The sequence below is a fragment of the Athene cunicularia genome (assembly GCF_003259725.1).
Source record: "Athene cunicularia isolate RWA chromosome 15 unlocalized genomic scaffold, athCun1 chr15_part1, whole genome shotgun sequence".
In the NCBI taxonomy this organism is placed as follows: domain Eukaryota; kingdom Metazoa; phylum Chordata; class Aves; order Strigiformes; family Strigidae; genus Athene; species Athene cunicularia.
In genome coordinates, this window is record NW_020799121.1 from 1,116,373 (window position 1) to 1,140,435 (window position 24,063).

Genomic DNA, 24,063 nt, shown 5'->3' on the forward strand with positions numbered 1-24,063 from the left:
TTCCTGCTTTCTGGCCCCCCCTTCCTGGGCAACCTTCCCTAGGACATCTCCCATCTTGGACAACCTCCGCTGGGCCATCTCCTGCCAAACCACCTGCCCTGGAGCAGTTCCTGACCTGGGAAACCTCCCCCCAATCCTTCTTTCCCTGAACAACCACTTCCCTGGATCTCCATGTCCTCCGGGCCACCTCCCCTGGACAACCTCCCCCTTTGGACAACCCCCTCCCCTGGCCCTTCTTCCTCCTGAGCTCCTTTCCCTGGACCTCTGGGCCACCTGCATGGTCCCTTCCCTGGCCACCTCACCTGCCATCCACCATGTGCCCAGAGCTCACCCACCTCAGGGCTCCTCCAGGGCCCCCACCTGGAGCCTTGGGGAGCGAGTGACCATCTCAGCACTGCGGCTTTTAAAACTCCCGAATCCAAGTTTTATTACTGTGTAGGAGAAGAGGGATCACTCACAATATATTGTTCAAAAAGAAATACATTCAACAGCATTTACAGTGGAATGACATTAAAATCCCTGTGGGGGGAATAGAAAGACCAGGAGATGGTGCTCTGGTTAAGTGCTGCTGCTAGATGATCTCTGGAAGATAGAGCAATTTTTAAAATTAGCCTAAAAACCGGGGGATTTCTGCTTTGGGTGGTGCTCATTGCACTCCCCCGAGCTCTGCTAAGCTGTGATGGTGATTTCTAGACGCAGTGACAGGGAGTACATCAGAGAGGACCTCTCAGGGTCCCAGAGCCCAGCAGGACCCTTGGTGCCAGCACTTCCTGAGCAACACCTCGCTCCCCGCTCTCCTCCGCTGCGGGAACGCTTGGACCCCAGTTTGGGAACAGCCTGTGCAGGAGCTTCTCACCTCTACAAGTTCTCGGGTAAGACTTGCATTGACAAAGCAAACAAGGAAAATAAGGCATTTTGAAGAGCTCAATTTCTAGCCCATTTTACAAAACTGATTTAGGCCTCGAGTGGAATAAAAGCCCCACAACTTTGGTTGGTGCCACAAACTGAGCCAATGGCACCAAGGTCCCACACGGAGCATCCTCCGTTTCCACAGGCAGGAGAGCGCCCTTCTCCAGAGGAGATCTGCACGCCCTGGGCCAGGACCCCTGGCAGCTCTCTGCAGGCCACATCCAACACCTAATGCAGCACTTTGGCTCACTGCAGAGCTGCACCAGCTTTACTGAGCCACGGGCAAACCTCCGGGAAGGGCCAAACGTGCCACATCAGCTGCTCTAACACTCAGAGAACCGGGAAACGGTTTGGAGCATCCCGCTCCCAAACATGGGGGATACTGAGTGCCGCCCTTCAAACCCCAAATGCATCGTTTCTAGATGGGAATGTCTTTCTAACACCTTTTGAAAGCAGTTGCATCCAGCTTTGGAGCCAAATGTTGCTTCTCTACTTTGGGAATTAATCTGTCACCATCACTCCTACACTCTGGGACAAGCCTAGGGAAATCGTACTCGTGCTACAAAAACTCAGACAGACACTTCTGTCTTCATTATTTTTCATCTATTGTGTACCATAGAAATTTAAGCAAAATAATTTTATATATATTTTATATATATATAAATTAGAAGCAAATAAATAAGATTAAAGGGTACAATGAAATCAGTGGGTGTTGCCACTCCAATAGCCACTCACTACTGTTACGCCATACAAGGTCTATATATACTGTACACGTAGGTTTGCTGTAAATTACAGGTATGGAGGTGCTGGAAGAGAAGCCGACCAGGAGGAAACTGATGGTTGAGGAACCTGATTGCATAAGTGTCCCGTGTGCAGCCTGGGTACTCCAGTTACCATTGCCTCAAAGTTCATTATTGCTAATTATCTTCCAATGTGGATGTGACAGTCTGGCTAAGGGTGGCCTCTGACCCCCACGAGGCAGCAGTCAGCGTGATATGATGAAGACCCAGAGAAGAAGACATCAAAAATGAGATCCAGTGGGGCAAATGTGGGTGTCCAGGTCTCCCTGATACTCTCTGGCCCAGCGGATCCCATCTTCGGGGTCCTGCCACCCCCATCCTCCCCGTCGGTGCTGGGGACCGGCAGTCCCTGCCTGCGTGGCCAGTGCCTGAGCACCGCTGGCTCCTGGTCCTCGCCGATCACCAGCAGCACTTGCTCTGCTTCTCCTGGCGGGTCCGGGGCCGCAGTGAGGCGGTGGCACGCAGGAAGGGCAAGAGGGGGACGTGGGGTTCCCCTAGCCCCGTGCTCAAGCTGCTTCAGCCATGACCTGAACTGCTCCTGGGAAAGATCAGCCACGAGGGAGGAGATGGAATGGAGCCAGGCACCAGGTGCCCACCAGGCTCAGGCTGTGACCTCCCGTGCCGGGGAACTGCAGCCCAGACCTGTCTGGCTTCATCGGGAAGACACAGGGATGGGAAACCCAGGACCAAGGCTCCATCCCAATGGCACCACAGCATCTCTTCCCTCCCCTCCCACCCAGCGTCAGGCAGAGCTCAGCAGGGAGATGCTGCCTGTGAACCCAGCACCAAGGTCCAGGCTCCTGCCAGCCCCTGGGCTGAGCAATATGGAGCAGGAGAGAGCTGGTACCTGGACCTTGGAGCACCACTGGGCTACAAACCTCTCCACTCGGCATATGACAGGTGTTCCTCATCTCAGCAAGGCCATTTCCCTCTTTGCATGCGGTTGCAGGAAAACCAAACCAAACCTCACTCAAATCACTCTCACAAAGCATCATGTTAAAGACAGTCCTAAGACTTGACTAAACATGGCAGACTGCGGGGAATCTGCTCAAACACTTCTTGAGGAAAAAAAAAAAAAAGAAGAAAAAAGGTCAAAAAAGGTCACTGAAACTTCCTAATTGGTGTTACTGGGATGACTGGGCACTGTGGGAACCACCAAGAGCCTCCAGGATCAAGTGCCATGGCCCCTGGAGACAGTTTTCTGACCAGGACACAGGGCTGTTCGTGTCTGTCTTGGAAGAAACCTGAACAAGGAGATGAATTTTTTTTTTAAAAAAATAATTCCATAAAGTCCACACATAAATGGGGAAAAAAAAAAACGTCAAAGAAAAGAGCTCACACAAATGCACAGCATCCCCACAATGCGAGCATCTTTGGAAGTCGACGTCTCAGCTGATAAAGCCGAGGCGCTGAAAGATATAGGCAGCAACTCCTGATAGCAGTAAATATGCTAGGCTAAAAACAAACCAGATTCACTGTCCTTGTTCCTCATTAAAAAAAAAAAAAAAAAAAAGGATGCTATTTATTAGTGCGTAAAAAAATAGGTTTGGAATCCCTGTTTAGATTTGCTTTTCAAATTTCTGCATGTATTGACTCTGTATTTGCACTGTTAACTGCTGGCAGGATGCTGCCAGCATGTCCTCACTGTCCCTCGGTCTGTGCCGGTGAGCTGAGGCGCAGGGCCGGTCACCCCGGCGCGCGGGGCGGCTCAGAAGATGTCAGGGCATGTACTCCAGTCCTGCTTGTCCTTGGCCTCCCAGTAGCCGCCCTTGTAGACGCAGATCAGCTCCCCCGTCACAGCATCCACCTTGCGCTCAAACCACAGCGGGATGTAGCCTTCGTAGTCCTTGCCTGTGCGGGGAGAAACAGGGGGTGAGGGGCTGCTTCTCCCATCTAGCCAGTCCCACCGTGCCCCCAGCTGCCCAAGTCACCGAATCATCTGGGTTGGAAAAGCCCCTGAAGCTCCTCCAGCCCAACCATGAACCTCACCCTGACTGTTCCCAACTCCACCAGATCCCTCAGCGCTGGGTCAACCCGACTCTTCAACCCCTCCAGGGATGGGGACCCCCCCCTGCCCTGGGCAGCCCATTCCAACACCCAGCAGCCCCTTCTGCACAGAAATCCTTCCTCAGAGCCAGCCTGACCCTGCCCTGGGCAGCTTGAGGCCATTCCCTCGGGGCCTGGCGCTGGGGCCTTGGCTCAAGAGATTCATCCCCCCTCTCTGCACCCTCCTGGCAGGGAGTTGCAGAGGGCCAGGAGGTCTCCCCTCAGCCTCCTCTTCTCCAGACTAAATCCCCCCAGTTCCCTCAGCCGCTCCCCAGCAGACCTGTGCTCCAGACCCTACCCCAGCTCCGTTGCCCTTCTCTAGAAAGGACAGCAGCAGGGTCCTTCCTCCATCCCCCACGCCCAGCAGGGCTCCTTCACCACAGTGAGGGGCGGGAGGTCCCTGCCCCCAGCGTCCCAAAGCATCTCACCTTCCTCCAGGGCTTCCACGGCCTCGGCCTCTCGCCTCCGGCGCACAGCTCGCTGCTTCTCCTCCAGCCGCTGCTTCTCCACGTTGGCCTCGTCCCAGCGGCCGCTCTCCATCAGCCGCTGGTCAGGTCTCAGCCGGCTGTCTGTGGGGGCCACGCGTTCCTCGGGCTCATTCAGGGTGAGGGCCAGGTCGGAGAAGAAATACATGTTCTCGGCGTTCTCCCTGCAGCCGGAGAGCCCCCATCAGGAGGGTGGAGGTGGTGCCTCCCTCAAGCAACGCTCCCCAAGCACTTCGTGTCCTTGTGTCTTACCCCAGCCCCACTGATGCCACTCCTAATACCCCAGACAGACATGTAGAGGTGATTTGGGGAGCCCTGTCTCCCACCCTCTGTGGGTGGCACCTTGATGGCACCTCACCTTGGAGGGGAACAGAAACCCCTCCTCTGTTGGCTCTGCACAGGGAAGCTTAAAGCCAAGCCTACAAATTCCAAGTGCCGAATCACAGAATCACCTCGGCTGGAAGCACCCTTGAAGCTCCTCCAGTCCAACCATGAACCTCACCCTGATCGTTCCCAACTCCACCAGATCCCTCAGCACTGGATCAACCCAACTCTTCAACCCCTCCAGGGATCCTGGGGACTCCCCCCCTGCCCTGGGCAGCCCATTCCAACACCCAACAGCCCCTTCTGCAAAGAAATCCTTCCTCAGAGCCAGCCTGACCCTGCCCTGGGCAGCTTGAGGCCATTCCCTCTGAGCCTGGCACTGGGTCCTTGGCTCAAGAGACTCATCCCCCCTCTCTGCACCCTCCTGGCAGGGAGTTGCAGAGGGCCAGGAGGTCTCCCCTCAGCCTCGTCTTCTCCAGACTAACCCCCCCCAGTTCCCTCAGCCGCTCCCCAGCAGACCTGTGCTCCAGACCCTATTGGAAAGCCAAGACATGAAACAGCTTCACCCAATTGCTGCTGGATCCCCAACTGCAGAAGTGGAGGCATCAGGCAGAGGACACTTCCACAGGGGACCATTTCAACAGTGTCTCCAATGCAAGGACCTTTGCTACCAGAGGCTGGAGACTGATTTAAGAGCAGCCCCGCTGTGGGTACGTGTCAAGAGGATGGCTCTTCAGCGGGCTAAAGCAACCGGTGGGACAGGACAGCCAGGGACACACTCAACATCTCTCTGCCACAGCCAGCAGCCAGAAAAACCTAACTAGTGTCCCTGGGTGCCCCAAACCTACCTGAACGGGTCCCCCTAAGCTACCATCGCCTTTCAGGGACCTGCTCTCCTCTCCTGCTGTGTGCTCACAGCCCAGAAAAAGCCACAAGGCCACTCAAGTCCTGGTCTCCTCCCCATGTCCTCAGGACTCGGCACATGTTCCCCCTCCATCCCGCAGGGCTCAGGGCAGCACCGTTAATCCCCGTGTGGCTGTTGCAGCCCCGAGCACAGCACCCCGTGCTGAGGAGGGAGGGGACTCACGGGAGGGGGTACTTCTTCCACAGGACCTTTGGAGACAGTGTCTGGTAGACGGTTTTCTGCTTGCCCTCCGTGCTGGTGCTGCCGTGGCTGCTGTGCACAATCTTGGAGCATTCCATCTTCTCGTCCCACGTGCCGGACATGACGTAGTGGGCTTTGCCATCAGCATCACTCACCACCCCTGTCACCTGGCAGAAGGAGATGGCTCTGGTGGTGTTTGGAAGTGCCCAGAGGACAGGGAGAGGTGCAGGGGGGGCAGAGCACCCTCCAGGTGCCCCAGCTGGAGCAGCTGGCCTGGCGCTGCATGTCCAGGGGGAGCATGGGCCCATCCTGACCATTCAGGTGGGTCTCCAGCCCATCAAATCCTTTTGAGGTCTCACTGCTGCAGCTCCAGCACACGGAGAGCCAAAACACGGGCTGTGTTTGGAGGTCCCTCCCCGACCTCCCTGGTGACCCCATGCCAGGAAGTGCCAGCACAGACCCTTGGGCCCATGCTGGGGCACATCCCAGCTGCAGTACTGGGACCCTGTGAGCCTGGCTTAGAGGTAAGAGCCAGGTCTCACCCCATGCAAGGCTGCCAGAAGGAGCAAGGAGATACCTGGATACGTACCTTTCGGGGGACATCTCTGGAGAAGTAGCTGTAGGGGGTAAATTTCAGCTGGCATTTATCTTTTGACTTATGGTTAACAATCTCTATTTCACCAGACTAGATGAAAGACACAGAACCACAGTGAGTGAGAGACTTTGCAAGGAGACAAATCAGGCGTTAGTTGTAGTTCGTGCAACCGCCCCCACCAGCCCCACGGCTTGCCAGTAGTAGGGTAAAACCCACCACACGTGTGACCACCCTGCCCCACAGAGCTGCTAGCCTTGGGAAGAGCCATTAGGAGCTCCCAGAAGCTTTCCCCCATCCCTGCCAGGGAAGCACACCTTTGTATTGTGGCAGGAGTATGGCGGGGATGCCAGGCAGTGCTGGCATACACCCCAGGAGGGCAGTGCCCTTCCAGCCCCCTGCCCTTCCCTGGAGCCAGGCAATCCCCTCGGACCCATAGCCACTGACCTGGTCAATCCAGAGCTTGCCCACGATGATGTTGTGAACAGTGGAGGTGACTTTCCTCCAGACGTAGTGATTCCCACTGGAGTGAAACTCAAGGTGGATGGCGCCTGCGGAGAGAGGGATGCCCCGAGCTCAGCGAGGGCAGATGGCTGGGCAGGGCTGTGGGCATGCTCCCCCAGAGCATGCCAGCTCATCCTCAGAGCCGACATGGCACCTCTACCTGCATCTCCCATCATCAGCCCCCAGCCAGGGCTGGGTCTGGATTCATCCCTCCCCTTGCTGCATGCTCTGTGGTCTGCTGCAGTAAGGGAGCTATAGGGTCTTGCAGGGCCCTCTGCCCCCTTCCCACCCCATCAAAAGCACTATTTTAAAAGCAGGACAGAAACGTGCTGCCTGGTTGACTCTCAGTGTCAGGAGATCAGCAAGGCACCAGCACAGCTCTGGGACCAGCCCCGGGGTGTGCTGCCCAGACCAGGGACAGGCAGAAGACAAATAAAACACTGGAAGGAGGCAGCTTATTGCATCTGACTGCCAGGGAGAAGGTTAAAAAAGGCAGCAAGGTAACCTCTAAATATAATTTAAAAATAAATCAATTCATATGCAAGCAGGGTATTTCCAAAGCACGTGTGCTATGGTGCGAGCAGCAGGCAAAGCAGTCTCCCTTTGCTGGTGGCATAATTTCCATTTCCAGGGCAGATGAGTTATCATTGGGTTGTCTGTGATCGGGATCATGTATTTGTGCTCCCTACATTGCTTGGGGTGGAATTCACTGAGCCCTACACGAGCCCAAGGGACCAGCACATTGCTTAAACCTCTTGGGTATTGCAGGAGCAGCAGAGGAAGAAAAGCAAGCCCCAATCCTCTCGGCACAGGTCACCTACCCAGTGGCATGATGGAGAGGTATTTGCCCCTGAACTTGCTGGCGATCGTGATTTCCTGCCACAACGTCCACCCTCGCTTGGAGTAGACGTGATGGGCGGCTGCTGGGGGGTGGTGGCTCACCTGGGGGAGAGGAAAAACAGCCCGTAAGAAAGAGCCACCAGACCTGGAGAGCCCTGGACTCCTAGGAGAGGTGACAGCTCCACGCCAGCTTTGGCCCTAAGGATGCTCTCCTGTGCTGACCTGAGCACCCCAGTCCTCTCCTGGTTGCTGGGGTGACCTGCTGTGAGGTACCTCAGCAGCACGCAGAGATGCACCAAGCCCCCAGCAGGGTTTTCTAAGGCTCATTAGCGAACCATCATCCAGCAAACCTTAACTTGAGCAACTATCGCTGTGAGATGCTGCTGTACTGTGACCCCGGGACACGGCCCCGCTCTCCAGGGATCCTGGTTGAGAAACTGGGATGTGCCGACACCCGGCCTAGATACCCAGTAATCCCAGTGTCACAGCGCCTCTCCTACCAGCAGTGGCTCCCATTGTTCTGACTGGAAACTCCCAGGGGACACAGGTCCCCAGGCTGTCAGAGACACACAGACCTGCCCAGCCAAGACTTCGGCTTTGCCCCCACACACACTGGGCTGGAAAAGCACATATGACATCGTCTGTCCTGGGGAAGATTTGTGACAGGACAGTGCCCACACTCCCATGCACTGGCAAAGCTGCCCAAAACCCCAGACATGCCAGCCAGAGGGCTCTGCCCTCCCACCACGTCTCACCCAGCTGACCCGCTGCAAGAGTCATCCAGAAGAGAAGCACTGTCTCAACACTGTTGTCAGGAACATGGACAGGAAGGTACCCCACAGCGGCCTGTCTGGAACACAGCTGCCGATCCCAACAGGGAAATGTGGTGCAAATGCTCCTGAATACAGAACTGTGGGTACAGTGTTCTGCTGTTCTTTGGTACCTGGGCCCAGACAGAGCCGTTACAGATAACCCCATGGCCACTGTCAAAAAGGATGGATCCCAACTGTTGCCATAACATCCATGAAGAAATCATGACCTTTAGATGAACTTTGCTTCATTATAATCCCAAAACACACCTCCTGGTTGAAGGCTGCCCGCCTCCAAGACTGACCGCGCCTCAGACACTCCCCCCTGTGCACATGTGGGACCCTCGTCCGAGAAGGGTGGGGATCCCTGAGGCAGAGGAGGAGCAAGGTGTCACTAAGAGATGACTTCTGGGCAACGAAAATTGGAAGCTTCCCCACCAATAATGTGACAACTAACCATGGAGCACTGGCTGTACCCGGGACCGTTAGGACATGTTGAGATCAGCGGTGGTAGCTATAAGCTCTCTTTCTCTTCCTTCTAAACTTCACTATTCTCCTTTCTTTCACCCATCTCTGACTATCCCGTGCTGCTTCACAGGCAACACAATAAAGTTTCACTGTTTGACTGATGCAATCCCCTTCGGTGGTGTTGCCGTAATTCTGCACTTTTGAGATCGTAGTAAACAAACCATCACAAGTCCACTGAGTGGACTGTGACATTAAACTGGTGTCACGGACAGGATCCTGACAGACAGGGGGGTGCAGGTTGTGTGTGATCTGTAACAGGGGAAGAACGTTTCGTTCCAGCCGCACCTGGCCCTACACCCAAAAGGGTGAGAGGTGTCCAGAAAGCAAGGGGGAGGTGGTTCAAGATTCCCACACACCACACACGCCTCGGTGTATTGCACCCCAAACTCGAATTGAGGGCCCTGTCTATCGGAATCAAGAACAAGGATCTATTAGTGCAAAATAGCGATCTGTTCTCAAACAGATGAGGTCAAGTACCCTGGGCAGTTGAAGGGACAAGCAGAGAAAGTCTGCACTTGTGTGTAACTAAGTTTTGACTCCCTGTGGTAGATTTTGGTCCCTTCGGTCACTCAGGGAAGAGAAGGGCGATGCAGCAGTGGCTGTGTGTGTGTGTAACTAAGTTCAGCCTCTTCGAAATGAGTTTGGTCCCTTCATACTAAGAATGACTGAAAAGGATGATTATCAAGATTCTCTGTTAGTGAAAAATCTTGACTCATTCTATGCACTCCTGGCAAAGTGTGGAACTTGACCCTCCCCACCCAGGGAAGACTGGGCTCGAGATAATTGGACACATTTGCAGAGTGTAACAGGCCAAGTGATTTCTTTACAGAATGAGGCTAAAATACGGTCAGGTAAAGGCAAAGCAATAATCTGTGCAGTTCTAGGAACCAGACTGGTCACAGCAGTTGAAGACAGCTTTAAGTAGCATAGTCATGAAAAACAAATCATAGAATCTCTTGAAAATTTGGTGCAACTTTTGCAGAAAACAACCTCCAACCTGGAAGAGCAGTTAGCAGAGAAAGAAGAGCAGTTAGATGAGAAAGAGAAAGTAATTTGATTGTTAAAACAGCAGATAGAGGAAAAAAGAGGGGATAGAGGAGGAAAATTGCTTGTTAAAAGATGCCTTAAGGGAGGAATATTCAAAGACTGCTGAATCGTTGGGTGAGGTACAAATGAAGATGAAGGAAATAGGTATTCGGCAAATAAGCCCGATATATCCCCAAAAGGAACTAAAGGAAGTGAGGAAATGCTTCAGGGAAACCCCTCCTTTGATCAAAGCAGAATATATACCACATACTCCCACTGAACTGGGCAAAATTAAAAGAGAATATGAGCACCTTCCTAAAGAACCTGGAACGGAGTGTGTGTGGCACGTATCCCTAACCAGGGGGGACCAAATTCAGTTAAGTGAAAAAGAAGTAAGTGGTTCCTGGGGTCACAGCGTCATTTTAACAACAGGAGATAGACATGCCCCATGGTCCCTAACCCAGTGGGCTGCCCATTGGGCTGGAGGGTCGAACCCTTTGGACAGGGGGGATGCCCTGGCAACCACTGGCACAGCTGATCACTTGCTAGAAAGTGTGCACAAAGCAGCCTGCCTGCGAATGATACATGAAAGGAAGGTAGTTCTTGGATGCAAATCTCTAGTGATGCTGCTGGTGGATCCTGAAGACATGACTCCTTTGATAAGGGGACTCCCAGAGTCACTTAAATCTACGGGGATTAATCTCCAAAGGACCATCGTGTCATTAGGCCCTGCAGAAAAGCTAGAGAGCTTTCTGAATAGCAAGAGAGATTAAATTAATGCTTACACAGATTCACCTTTTAATCACAGCTCATCTCCTTCCCACTCAAATCATAAAAAAGGTGTGGATGTGGGGAGAGGTAGCAGAGGAACTGGTAGATTATAGTAAAAAATATGGTGCTGTGAAATCTCTGGAGGAAAAATCGAGAGGAATCCACCCAGTAGGAGTTAAAGATCTACCCCTTTTTGCTGGTAAAACTGCAGACACTCCTGCTGACCACCCCTGCTCTAAACCAGCAGACTCAACAACAATGGTGGGATTTGGGAGTTAAAAAAATGGAGTTTCCAGGGATATAATGGATGGTTTACGCACTGATAAGCTGAGCAAGTCAGTATCAAAGTGGTATAGTCCAAAACAACACCCACAGCACTCACAGAAGAATAGAGAAATCTCTCCTGTCACGCTCATGGCCCCGCCCCTGCCCCGTGGAGGACACGGGTGATGGGAAAGTGAGCAGGGAAACTAGAACCTCCACTCCCTAGTAGTGGGTGGGGGAATGGAGCATGGATTTACACCCAACAGCTCACTAAAACTAATAGAGGAGATGTATTGATCACAGCTACGGTGGGTCCTAAGTGTGCACCTGTAACCTTTTTAACTGATAGCAGTGCACAGATCTCTGTCCTGACAGAGGTGTGGGCTGATTCCCTCTAAGTGAAGTGTTTGTGTCCTGAATGCTTTAGGGTCAACAGAGGTTATGAATGTTTCTCTGGTAAAGCTGATGTGATACAAGGAAACAACCACCTACTTTACAACTTACTTACTTATAGCAACTGATAATGATTTCTGAATATTGCTTAATAATCCTGCTTGCCCTGACTGTTCTGGGAAGCTTACCAAGGGCTATTGTGTTCATCAAAACAAAGCAGTTTTATGTGGAAACTTACCAAAAATTACTATGTTTGACAAAAACAGGAGACATATCCTTGGAAAGCCGATGGGCTCTAACGAGTTTAGTCTTTGTAATGACTAGGTAGCCGTGTATGGATGGTAGAAATGCATACACTGGTACTTTTAGATAAGAGAGAATGAGTAAACCGGCTGAAACCACTCTTGTTCAAGAAATTGGCTACAAGAATCTGTGCATGCTCCAAGGAAAAGTACAAGGTGAAGAAGACTACGAGCCTTCCTCCAACAGACCCCCGGAGACACCCCCCAGGAGGCAATGGGCAGGTGCAAAGAGAACATCAACCGCTGACACCAGCCTCTAGAACTAACCCAGCCTCACTCGTGTATGGATATCTGTGTTATGTAATCCAATGAATATGGATATCCACACTTGATAAGTTTTTGGTAAAATGTGCTGGGGGTGTGCAAGCTCTGTGGAGAAATCCCCTTTGCACCCCGGTGCCAGAGTAAACATACCTGCTGTGTAACTCTCTGAGTTGTAGAGTCTGTTTCTGTAAATCAGTTGCCAGGAGAGGGAAGCACAGTCACTATTATCATGGTAGTTGGGGACATTCCAACTAACTTGTTAGGAATGGATGCTCTTAAAGGAAGGGGGTGGGAGGATTCAGAAGGATGGTTGTGGACTTTCAGGACACTGAGGCTGAATATCAGGCTACATCAAACTGCACCCCTTCTGCCATTTAGCAAAGTAACTAATGTTAAACAGTATCTCCTCCCCCTGGGAGCAAAGGAAAATATCAAACCAGTCGTGCAGGAAAAGTGGGAGCAAGGTGTGGCCAGTGACAAAACCTAATGGGAAGTGGAACTCACAGTAGATTTTCGGAGGCTGAATGCTAACACAGAGGCTCCAACTGCCGCAGTTCCTAATATGCCTGAACTGGTAATAACAATTCAGGAGAAAGCTCATCCAATCATGGCAACCCGAGATGTTAAAGATATGTTTTTCATGATACCTTTGCAACCAGAAGACAGAGATCATTTTGCTTTTACGTGGGAGGGACAACAATCTACCTTCACCCAGCTGCCTCAGGGATACAAACATTCCCCTACACGAGCTCACCATGCACCAGCCCAAGAGCTGGAGAAAAAAACAAAATCCGAAGGCAGAGCTGTCTGTCAGTACATTGATGATATTCTTGTGGGGGGAGATAAAGAAGAGGAGGTGGGGACAACCCAACAGAATATAACCTCTCATTTGGAGAACGTGGATTTGCAAATCCCCCCCGAAAAGGTCCAAAAGCCCTCACAAGAAGTAAAGTTTTGGGGAATTTGGTGGAAAGGGGGAATGACATGTATCCCACTAGACACCCTCACTTCCCTATCAGATTAAAACACCTGATTCAAAAAAGGATTTGCAGCATGCTTTACGTTACTGGTGTTCTGGAGAAAACACATCTCAGACTTTTCTACCATTGTCAGACCTCTTTATGATTTGTTGACAAAAAGGGCCAAATGGAAACAGACTGCTTCTCAGGAAGAAGCAATGTAATTGTTAATTTTTGAAGCAACAGCTCCCCAGGCTCTTGGCCCCATCCACCCTACAGACCCTTTTCAAGCAGAACGGGGGTTTGCCACAACCAGACTGTCAGAACACATTTGGCAGCGTGGCCCTGAGGGTCCAACCCGTCCTGTAGGATTGTACTCCTGTGGCTTTAAGGATGCTGAGAAGAGATATACTGCATGGGAGGAAGGTTTGCTCGTGGTGAGCCTGGCTCTCATAGAAGTGGAAAAAATTACACGTCAGCAACCAATCGTGCTAAGAGACCTGTTCAAAGTTCTAAAGATAGTCGCTAGTGGGACACCCCTCCTGACGGAGTGGCCCAGAGAGCCTCGGTACGGAAGTGGTATGCCCAGACTGAACACTCTTGTAACCTTCTCTCAGTGACTGAAGGAGCTTTAAAAAACTATAGCTATCCAAGAAACAGAGAGCCTGGACGGCAACCAGCACAAACCTATCTTAGTCATTCGAGTGGCCCCTCCTTTTCCCCATGATCACCCAGTGAATGCCTGGTTTACCGACACTTCTGCAAAGCAAGAAGGGAAAGTGTGGAAATACCAGGCAGTAGCTCTCCACACTACTATGAGGAACAGATAATAACAGAGGGAGAAGGGAGTGCCCAGGGAGGAGAATTAATTGCAGTACAGAGCATTTTCCAGCGCGGAGCACAAACCACTTCCCTGTCCACATTTACACTGACTCCCATGCAGTGTTTAAAGGATGTACTGAATGGCTCCCATCCTGGAAGCAAAATGAATGGGAGGTTAACAGAATTCCAGTGTGGCAAAAGGACAAGTGGCAATAAATCTTAAGCACTGCTAGCCAAGGGAACTTTGCTTCTCATCAGGTAGATGGGGGCTCAGCAGTGGAATGCAACAAAGGTGATGAATTAGCAAGACTAGCTCCTGTACAGAAGGACCAGATCACAGAAGATTGGGAGCGTTTGTTAGAATGGTTGTATATAAAATGTAAACACAGGGAGCTAAAGATCTGTATGGTGAAGCCCTTGCCCAAGGCTTGTCTGTCACTAGGGAAATGTATAAAACCTGAACGAACAGTGTGTACACGGCTTGAAAGACACACCTTAGAGGATGAGCCTCTGCATTTAAGAGAGGGTAAAGGCTTATGGGATGCTTGGCAGGTAGATTATATCAGTCCCTTTAAGAAATCAGGGGGGAAATGTTTTGTGCTGGTAGGAGTGGAAATAACATCAGCACTAATCCAAGCTGAAGCTTTTAACAAAGCTAAGGGAGAAAATACTGTGAAATCACTGAGAGAATGATTTGTAACCTTTCCAAAACCACAAGAAATACAATCTGATAACGGTGCCCACTTCACTGCCAGAATCACAAGATTGGGAGGGATTAACAGGACTGTGGAAAGAACAAATGGTCTCTTGAAACAACTTCTGAAACCACAGGAGGGAAATTGAGATGTCCCTATGGGAAGCTGTCAAAGGTGTAAATGACAGATGGGGGGTAAATGGATGCCCCAACATCACTACCTTTTGACCAAAGGCTCCCTCACTAGTTCCCTCATTAAAGGCACCAGGTAATTCTAGGAATCCAGCTCACTTCCCAGGACAACCCGTTTTGGTAGAAATTCCCACCATGGGAAGTGTACCACTAGTACTAAAACCCCCACTGAATGCATACACATGGGTAGACTCCAATGCCCATGGGAAGGAGCATCAGATAAATACTCGCTGGATAATTCCATCATTCTAATTTTCTGTCTGGTTGTAATTTTTGCCTCAGAGAGGCAAGTTCTGTTGTTGCAGGAGAACTTCAAGGGATGCCAAGAATAGCATGAATCATGAATCATTTAATTGGATTGGTAGTACTTTTCTGCATCTTAGCACTAACCTGTAACCAAAAGAATACAGAATGGCCATGGTCCCAAGCTACCATCAAGCATACTAGTGCTACAGGATGCTATCCCAAAGACCATTTCCCAAACTTAGCCACTGTAGTACTGCATGATAGTGAAGTGTACTGAATGGGAATGGGACAGAAAAGATTAGGTCCGTGTCCTGACTGGAACGATTGGAGAAAAAATTCAGGTGGGTTGCAGAAAAGTGGAAGGATCTCTTCATGAGAAAGCCTCCTCAATTACCTTCTTTGGAAATCTATTGGATCCAAATTCCAACATCACTGCAGAACTCTGTCCTACTACAGAATGGAAACGTAACAAACAGGATTCTCTCATCATGTGTTGCCATCAAAAGAATGTCAGTAACTACACCTTAGACCCAAGTACCAACAGTGTTGAAATCACCAAAACCTGTATTAAGGAACAAGGAGATTGTTGGTATAATTTCACTTTGACTAAGCCAGTCTATGTGGTGTGCAATTGGCAACCTAATCCACCAGCGGGAGGCCTATCAGGCCTAACATTTAAATTCAAAATAAATGCTGTAACTAAGCCTCCAGTGACGCTTGCTGCAGTAGTCACACACCGTGGCACAGACACCCTCTTCACACTGACTGACAGAGATGAAGCTATACCCTCTTTTACAGTGGTACAAGGGGACAACATCGCAACAAGATGATCACTGAATCCCTCGCTGAACCCACCATCAGTTATGGAACTGGACCACGAGACCCTATTTTGTTGTGCAAAAATCAAAACCTAGATTGTTGGCTAAACTTGACTGCTGTACAGTCCTCCCATAATGTTATGTGTGGTGAAAGTAACACTAAATACTGGGGAGAACTCAAAATAGATGTTGTAATACCTACTACCCAAGCAATTGTCTTATCCCGAAAATCTTTGGAATTGGACCCTATGTAATCAGAAATATGGGCTAACAACAAATGTTGTTTAACCCGGCATGGTCTCTCAAACGAGTTGAATTGCTGATGCAAAACAATGTTTCGGAAATTTAGGCAGCTTGCTCACCTTTCCTAAAGGCTTCTTACAAGGGATGGACAACCTGGCTGCAAAAACAAACTCCTCACACAAGCCTAACACGGAGAGACCTAACCGGTGTTTTGGGGCCAGGATTGGGAATTTCAAGTAGTATCGATTCAGAGGTAATAATGAACAAATTGACTACCTCAGTTAGCAATCTGGCTAACTTACAACGGCCTTTGCAATCTTTTTTATTGGCTTTGGGGACTAACCAGTGGCTGTTGTCAAATATATTACCAAAATGGGAAAAGGTAAATGTAAAGGAACATGAACTGGTTGCAGATGCATTTGGTGTGATCCAAAATAACCTTTCCTTGGCTCTCGGTTCTATCCCAGCTCAACTGTGGATGCAGTCGGTAGCTGCCTCAATTATAAGAGAAGGTGAAGAAGGCACTCTCCCCACTGAAATTTGGAAAATAATTTGGGACAGTGCCACTGATTTTGAGAAGAAACTCCAATTCTGGTGGAATCTGGTAAATTTTACCCGAGATCCCGTCACAAACACAGCTACAACCTTTGTGTTTACCATATATAATAACACCATATACTCAATTTATCCCATCATTGCATTAGGGTTGAACCACAGTGGAACTATACTCTATCCTTTTGAGCATAGAGTATGGGCCCAAAAGATGGATGAAAAATGGCAAGCTGCCAACTTGGAATCTTGCACTGTATGAGAACAACAAGGATACATCTGTGAAGGCAATACGATTAAGGCTCAAGATATTTGTTTAGATACTGAACAAAATATCTGCCATTTCAAGATTCATCCTGATGAAAGCCCTGAAAGAAGCAGCCATCTGTATTGGCAAAGGCTGTGTATGTTTGAGGATGATTGTTTGTGATTTTTTATCCATAGATGAGGTAGTTGTAGAGACTAAAATTATTCAAATTTTTGTGTTTGTAATTTTACTGAAATTATTGGATGTGACTTTTCCTATTTAGCCCTGTCACATCTCACCAGCTTTTGCAATCTAATTACATGCTGATTTATGAATTGTTGCCTGCACCCATTGGGATGAATCTCACTTTGGTAAAGCAATGACTACAACACGAGGATTTGAGTGAGCTTTTGGAAAAAATTAAGAAAAATGGACAGAAAACCTTAATAACTGTTCATCAGAATGTGAAAGAAATACACTGAGTTTTGGAGAGAGGGCAAAAGGATGTAGAATGTAAATGGTGGGACACACTTTTCAGATGATCACCTGCTGCTGCAGGTATCCCGAACAAGTTGTGTCACCCCATGGTGGTTCTCTTGATATTGGTTTTGCTCAGTTTGGTTTTGGCAGCAGTGTTGTGTGTCATAATCTGGAGAATGATGAATCAGTCAACACATTTGATGTCTGTACTGAACGCATAGAATATGCTTGATGTCCCGTCCAACGTGGATATCCCCAAATCAACTGATGTTTTAAAAACTCATTGTTTCTTTTATAAATAGCTTTGACTGTAGTTGTTTCAACAATTTAATTTTTGTAAATTGTTTGATCACTGTTGTTTCCTTTCTTTCTTCTCTCCCTCCCTCTCTCTCTCTCTTCCTTTTCCTTTTCTTCTTCCTTACTGTGCTACTACCATGTGCTCCTGATGCCCTGACAACCATGTTGAGCCACAGGGTGGTGGAAGACAGCCAGAAGATGAGCATTGTCTCAACACTGTTGTCAGGAACATGGACAGGAAGGTACCCCACAGCGGCCTGTCTGGAACACAGCTGCCGATCCCAACAGGGAAATGTGGTGCAAATGCTCCTGAATACAGAACTGTGGGTACAGTGTTCTGCTGTTCTTTGGTACCTGGGCCCAGACAGAGCCGTTACAGATAACCCCATGGCCACTGTCAAAAAGGATGGATCCCAACTGTTGCCATAACATCCATGAAGAAATCATGACCTTTAGATGAACTTTGCTTCATTATAATCCCAAAACACACCTCCTGGTTGAAGGCTGCCCACCTCCAACACTGACCACGCCTCAGACACTCCCCCCTGTGCACACGTGGGACCCTTGTCCGAGAAGGGTGGGGATCCCTGAGGCAGAGGAGGAGCAAGGTGTCACTAAGAGATGACTTCTGGGCAACGAAAATTGGAAGCTTCCCCACCAAGAACGTGACAACTAACCATGGAGCACTGGCTGTACCCGGGACCGTTAGGACATGTTGAGATCAGCGGTGGTAGCTATAAGCTCTCTTTCCCTTCCTTCTAAACTTCACTTTTCTCCTTTCTTTCACCCATCTCTGACTATCCCGTGCTGCTTCACAGGCAACACAATAAAGCTTTATTGTTTGATTGATGCAATCCCCTTCAGTGGTGTTGCCGTAATTCTGCACTTTCGAGATCGTAGTAAACAAACCATCACGAGTCCACTGAGTGGACTGTGACACCCGCGGTACTCCAGCACAGCACACACCACCCATCACCGGGAACCCGCTAACCACCGGGCCCCGAGGGCCACGCCACTGAGTTCAGAGATTATTTGCACCAATGTAATTACAGGCTGAGCGCCACAAACTACTGGATTACAAACATGAGCAGAGGAAAAACCTCTCCATTAAATCCCACTGTCACCAGCAGGAGAAAATCCTATTTGGATAACTGGATTTCAAGCACAAGCTTATCAACGCTTTGTTTGGTGCGCTGGCGGGCGGAGCAGAACACACAGCATCCAAGGGAAGCTCAGAGCAGTGGGAAGGGCATCTGTCTGTCTGTCCCACGCTGCCCACACCGGCCACAGGAACCAGGGCAAGAGGCACCAGCAATGCTGCCCCAGTGCAAAGCCGCACTGTCGATGATATGTGCCCTTTGAGATGGCTCCAGAAGGGAGATTTGGAGGCCCCACTCATGGAGAGAAGGCACCAGAGTGTTGCGAGGGAGCAGGTTTGCTCTGAGTTACAGTGAATCTTATTTCAGAGGAAGCTCATGTGCTGTGCCAGCGAGGGAAGGAGTCAAGGAGCAGGCAGGAGGGCTGCACCCAGGAGTTCAGGCTGCCCTAAAGCTCACCTAACATGGAGGTGTCAGAAACACCAAATCTGGGTACAGATGTCGGAAAACCTGGACCAACCAGAAAAAGCAATTCAGGGCAGATTATTTATTTGGGAGAGGACAGGGATGGAGGAAGAAGGGTGGTGAAAAGAAGTGTGAAGGAATGAGGAAAGATATGGCAAGATGCGGGAGTGAGGTGGTCAGGGCTGTTCAGCAGCACCTGACAGCAGCACTGGGTTTCACCACCACGGCCTGAATGAGGGTGATAAACACACCCTGTTGCTCCAGCTGTACCCCGGGAGGATGAGGGATGTTGCTGGCTAAGGGATGGATTGAATATCCTGGTAAGGAATCACCCATTTCCTCTAACATCAGGCTTAGCAGGGTGACAGCCCAGGGAGACGTGGCACCAGGGAGGTGCTGGAGAACAGAGACCCCTAATTTCTCTCTGCCATGCATAAAGCCAGCTGGGGAATTTGGCTGTGCATCAGGTCAAGGGAATCGCTGCCAAGCGAGGGGAGGTGAGGGTGTGATGCTGCTGAGGTGGATGGACCTGAGTGCTGTGACATTCACAGCAAAGTACCGGGGGATGCCTGGAGGGACGCTGCTGTCTCTGATCTGCCTCCCAGGAGCAGGCAAGGCGCCGGGCAGAGCACGAAGGGAGGTACATTCGCAGCTGTAGTTCATTACACTCTGGCTGGCAGTGTCCTGGCTTGCTGCAGCCAAGGGCATGAGCTCCCAAGGCTGGAACAGACCACATGGGCACCACTGGGGACACTCAAAGGTGGCTGACATCAGGCATGGCACCCGTGGCAGCATCTGCTCCAAACCCGGGTACGAAGGGCCACGACTTGGAGAAGATGATGACGAGGGACAGAGACAAGCTAAACCACATCAGGGGGACATGGGAATGCTGGTGCAAGCCTGAGCCTCTCCACTGTGTACTCTCAGCACATCCCACCCACGTGTCTGATGTCTGCTGTGGGCATCACGTAGCAGAGCACAGCATGTCCAGATCAGCAGCAAGCCCCTTTTCCCATGCAACGCCCCTCCAAAAACCCCACAGGTCTCAGGGCATGGTCTGCAGAACAGGTCTGCAGATCTTGGACCTGCATCGGCCTCTGCATTGACAGAGGTTTGTGATTTTTATTAAATGCTTCTGAACACTGAAAGACACAATGGTTGCTCTGTCCCTGAGATGGCACAGAGAACAGATTGCCCATAACAAGGTGATGTCCTGCCTGAAAGGGGTGATAAATGGCCCCGTCTCTCCCCAGGAATCCAGGACGGACCAGCCAAGTGTGCTAAATATTAAACAGTCAATTTTCTTCACAGGTCACAACTCATTAAGCGCTCCAGGTTTTTAATTAAGACCTGCTGTTCGACTGATGTGTGCCAGATGTGCTCTGTGGTTACAGCACGGGGCAGTCAGAGGTTCTCAGGTTGCCCCCAGGCTCTGAAACTAAAAATTTTAAGTCCAACAAGAAAGAAAGGAGACCCTGAGACACCTTCCGGCCCAAAGACACCCTGAAACAGTTTGGGGGCATCACTGCAGAGTTATGAGAGCTTCTCCCTTTCTGCTCAAGTATGGAGATGTGACAGCAACCCCAGCTCCAGGCAGGTGGCCAGGAGAGCTGACAAGGTGATGGGCACCTTTCTCCTCCCTGTCTTCCCCACCTCCTGCTCTGGTGGGGATGGGTACACCCTGCTTCTGAAAAATGGCTTGGGCTGTGCCCACTGCTGTTTCTGCCAGTGCCAACAGCAACCCACCAGCTGTCTCAGGCAGGAGGAAGGCTCAGCACGAGGAGATGCTGCATCTCCTGAAGCGAAGGGCTGCTCTGGCTGGGCACGGGCCGCAGGGCAGAGGCAGAGCCCCTTGGCAGCCTCCAGCTCACCTGCTCACACAGGGAACGGAAACCAAACTCCTCCAGCCGGTCAAGCTCATAGGTTTCCCCCAGCAGTGGGTTGAATGGCTTTGCGGTGCGGTGGACAGTTGTCGAGTAGGAAGACACCGAAAACGCAGCGACGAAGCACATCTGCTCCGTGGAGCTCTCACACTTGACCGCTTTGTCCAGCAGCTCGTGGTACTCCAGGTCCTCCGTCAGCCTCTGCAGCATGGAGAGCGGCTCGTTGAAGTTTACCTGGAAGGGAACAAGTAAGGGTTAGCAAAGCAGGGGAGATGCCAAGCCGGGCACTTCACCCTTTGCCTTTTTCCCCCAGCACTGTGCCCTGCTCACCACAGGCATCCCACACATTTGGCTCCTTAAGCACAGCACAGTGTGCTCCGACAGCCAGGGATCCTGGGCAGATGGAAAGTGCCAAACCAAAGCAGCAGCCCCACAGGGCACACGCTGCCTCTGCAGCACCACACAAACATTAAATAAAGTCAAGAAATACGTGCTCTGCTCCCTGAACTGTGCCACAAGAGCATGACAAAATAACTGAAAGATGTAGATACTTTGTCTCAAAAGTTCTTCTGCCTGGAAACCATGTGAAATTCACTTTTTATTTTCAGTTCAGAACAAAGAAATATATTTTAGAAGGAGGAGGATGTTGAAGGATGGGAGAACCAATTCTATAAGCCAAGTTACATGTTTCATACTAAAGAAAACAAACTCCAGATTGCTCCACTTGGGGATTTAGCCTGTAAGCAGCAGGGATCTTACAGCACCCAAGAAGGAAAAGAGTTATGTAGAAAGGGCGGAGAGATGCAGGAGGCACGAGAACAAAACCAGCAGCTGCATCCTCTCCATCAGCACCGCTCAGGCAACAGCAAAGCAAAACCCTTCCATGCAGGAAGGAAGATGAACCCACCCGAAATGCAAAATCCCTAAAGCTGTTTTCTTCTTTAAATGCTGCAGATTTGTTCATTCAGCAGAAAAATTAAGGAGCGCACTGTCTGCATGGAGATGGTTTTCAATCCCTCCCGTCCCTGGGAAGGTCTCAGAAATGCTCTTCATTTGCCAAGAATCAGGTGAAGCGCACGGAAGGAGAAACTCCCATCACTCAGCCTGCACAGCAGGCTCACTGATGGTTTGTACTATAATTAACCACGCTTGCAAACAGCCCTCCCTAAGCTGGTGGCTCCGCTTCCTTCTCCTCCTCCTTTAGTCCGTTTAGCACAGCGGCACATTGGATGCCCTCATGCGGCAGCTCTGTCTCCATTCACAGAGCTACCGACTCCTCCTGCACTATGGAGAGAGAATTTCAATGGCTGTTGAAAGGAGATTAAATTGCCCCCTGTTACCTTACCACGGGCTGCTTGCTCTTGGGGTGAATCTTCCAGAGAAATGCCACGTGCAGCTGAGCTTGCAGGGTGCAAAGCATCTCCCTGACTCTGTGTCTGTACAGATACCCAAAGAGAGGAGCTGACAGCGAGTGGCTGACATGGGGCTGAGCTCCTTCTTTACAGCCCATAGCTCTGTTGAACAGTTGACAGAAACAGCAGTGCTGGGAAACCAGATCTGCTTGCCCCAGGGACGGAAGGAGTAATTACATCCCCTGAGCCAGCACCGGGGGCTGCTGTGTGCGCAGTATTGCTCCCAGGTTTGAACTCAGCTTTAGTAGCTCCCAGAATGATTTGATTGATAGGGAAGATATAAATTTCCTCTCTCCAGGCATCAGCAGCTGCTGGTATTTCACATCCCGAGCTTAATTCTGTATCCATCATGCCTTTATCTGATACTGATGTTGCTGCAGAAATGCTAACGGATGGCGCTGGGCTGTATATCTCAGCTGAAAATAGCACAAAGAAGAGACAAACTCATCTTTCTTACTCAGAGAGTATCAGCCAGTGCTTTAGAGAAGAGACAAAATACAGCCAGGTCAGCAACCAAGCCCCTGTAACATGCTCTTTCCCCCCTCTTACCCAGCAAAGGAAGGACCTCAAATACACTCCAGGGCTACAGTTCACACTTCCACTTCCACACTTCACTACCCCCAGCCACCCCCAGCTGCTTTACAGCTCTTCCTAGCCTCTTGCTAGGACTTCATGGGTTTGGGGAAAACGGCCACCTTACAATGTCACCCAGTCCCATCCATGCCACTTACTGGGCTGAAGACCTGCTAGAGAAGCAGCAGCCCGGGAAGTGATGGTTTGCTCTGAAACTTGCTGTAGTTTTGTGGGAGCTTTGGTGTGGGCAGCATTTCGTCTGGGTATACATGAGGCACTGGGTTATTTATCTGCAGGAATTAAATGCACATCCTGCTTATCCCCTATGAGGGGGGTTCCTCCAGACAGATCCCTGCCAGCAAACCCTCTCCTGACCATTTGCAGGAAGCCTTCACCCCAAGGAGCAAACCCACAGCACCCAGCAGTGCTGTACGTTGTCCCCACAATATCTCCTTCACTAAAAGGCCGCTCTTTGCAAAGAAAATAAAGGTACTTTTTGTCCCTGGGGTAAAACACAGCCCTGCTGTGCTGTTGGTGCAGGCAGAGATGCTCCCCAAGCATCATGTCCTCAGGACACAAACTGTGTGATCAGCCATAAGGCTTCTCCTAGGCCCTGGGTGAAATGTAGGAATCCTCAGGGATTCAAGGTGTCTTGGTTCCCTCCTTGCCTCTGCAACAGTTGGATTTGCAGAGGACACTTAGGCAATGTCCCCTCTGCTCCAGCTTGCCCTGGAACTCATGTCAGCAAGCTTCCAGGGCTCTCCACAGCTGGCACAGGAGAATGGATCAGTCCCAAAGAGCGAGCTGATCCCATTCAAATCGTCCCTAATGTAACAGCCACAACATCAGAGCCATTTACCACAAAGCAATTAGTAGCTCCACACTGCTGAGAACAGCCTCCTCCTGCCCGGTTCAGCTTTCTGGCTGTGCTGGCTCTCTGGCAGCAGATGGATGATTTCAAGGGGCAAATAAATTTCAGGGAAAAACTTAGAGCTTAGAGTCAGCAGAGCTGAGCAGCAAGAACCCACTGGTGCAGCAGAGCAGGGCTGGGGAGTGAGGTGGTTTCAGCAGGCTCTGCCAGTGCAAAAGCCCCACAGGAAGGGGTTGGCAGCTGGTGACACGCT

The 24,063-nt window shown here is 50.5% G+C and overlaps 1 protein-coding gene across 4 annotated transcripts in view; it reads right to left on the reverse strand.

Moving 5' to 3' along the window:
* Window positions 1–401: 401 nt before the first annotated feature.
* The window catches only part of OSBP2 (oxysterol binding protein 2), a 131,231-nt gene continuing 107,569 nt past the window's right edge, over window positions 402–24,063 (reverse strand). For all 4 annotated transcript variants that reach the window (XM_026860051.1, XM_026860050.1, XM_026860053.1 and 1 more), the window contains 7 exons: window positions 20,943–21,188; window positions 7,587–7,707; window positions 6,709–6,812; window positions 6,259–6,354; window positions 5,652–5,836; window positions 4,184–4,404; window positions 402–3,560 (listed from right to left, as the gene is read on the reverse strand). In XM_026860051.1, the coding sequence (XP_026715852.1) occupies window positions 3,418–3,560; window positions 4,184–4,404; window positions 5,652–5,836; window positions 6,259–6,354; window positions 6,709–6,812; window positions 7,587–7,707; window positions 20,943–21,188 (1,116 nt within the window). In that variant the 3' untranslated portion in view covers window positions 402–3,417. The remainder of the gene's footprint in view (window positions 3,561–4,183; window positions 4,405–5,651; window positions 5,837–6,258; window positions 6,355–6,708; window positions 6,813–7,586; window positions 7,708–20,942; window positions 21,189–24,063) is intronic.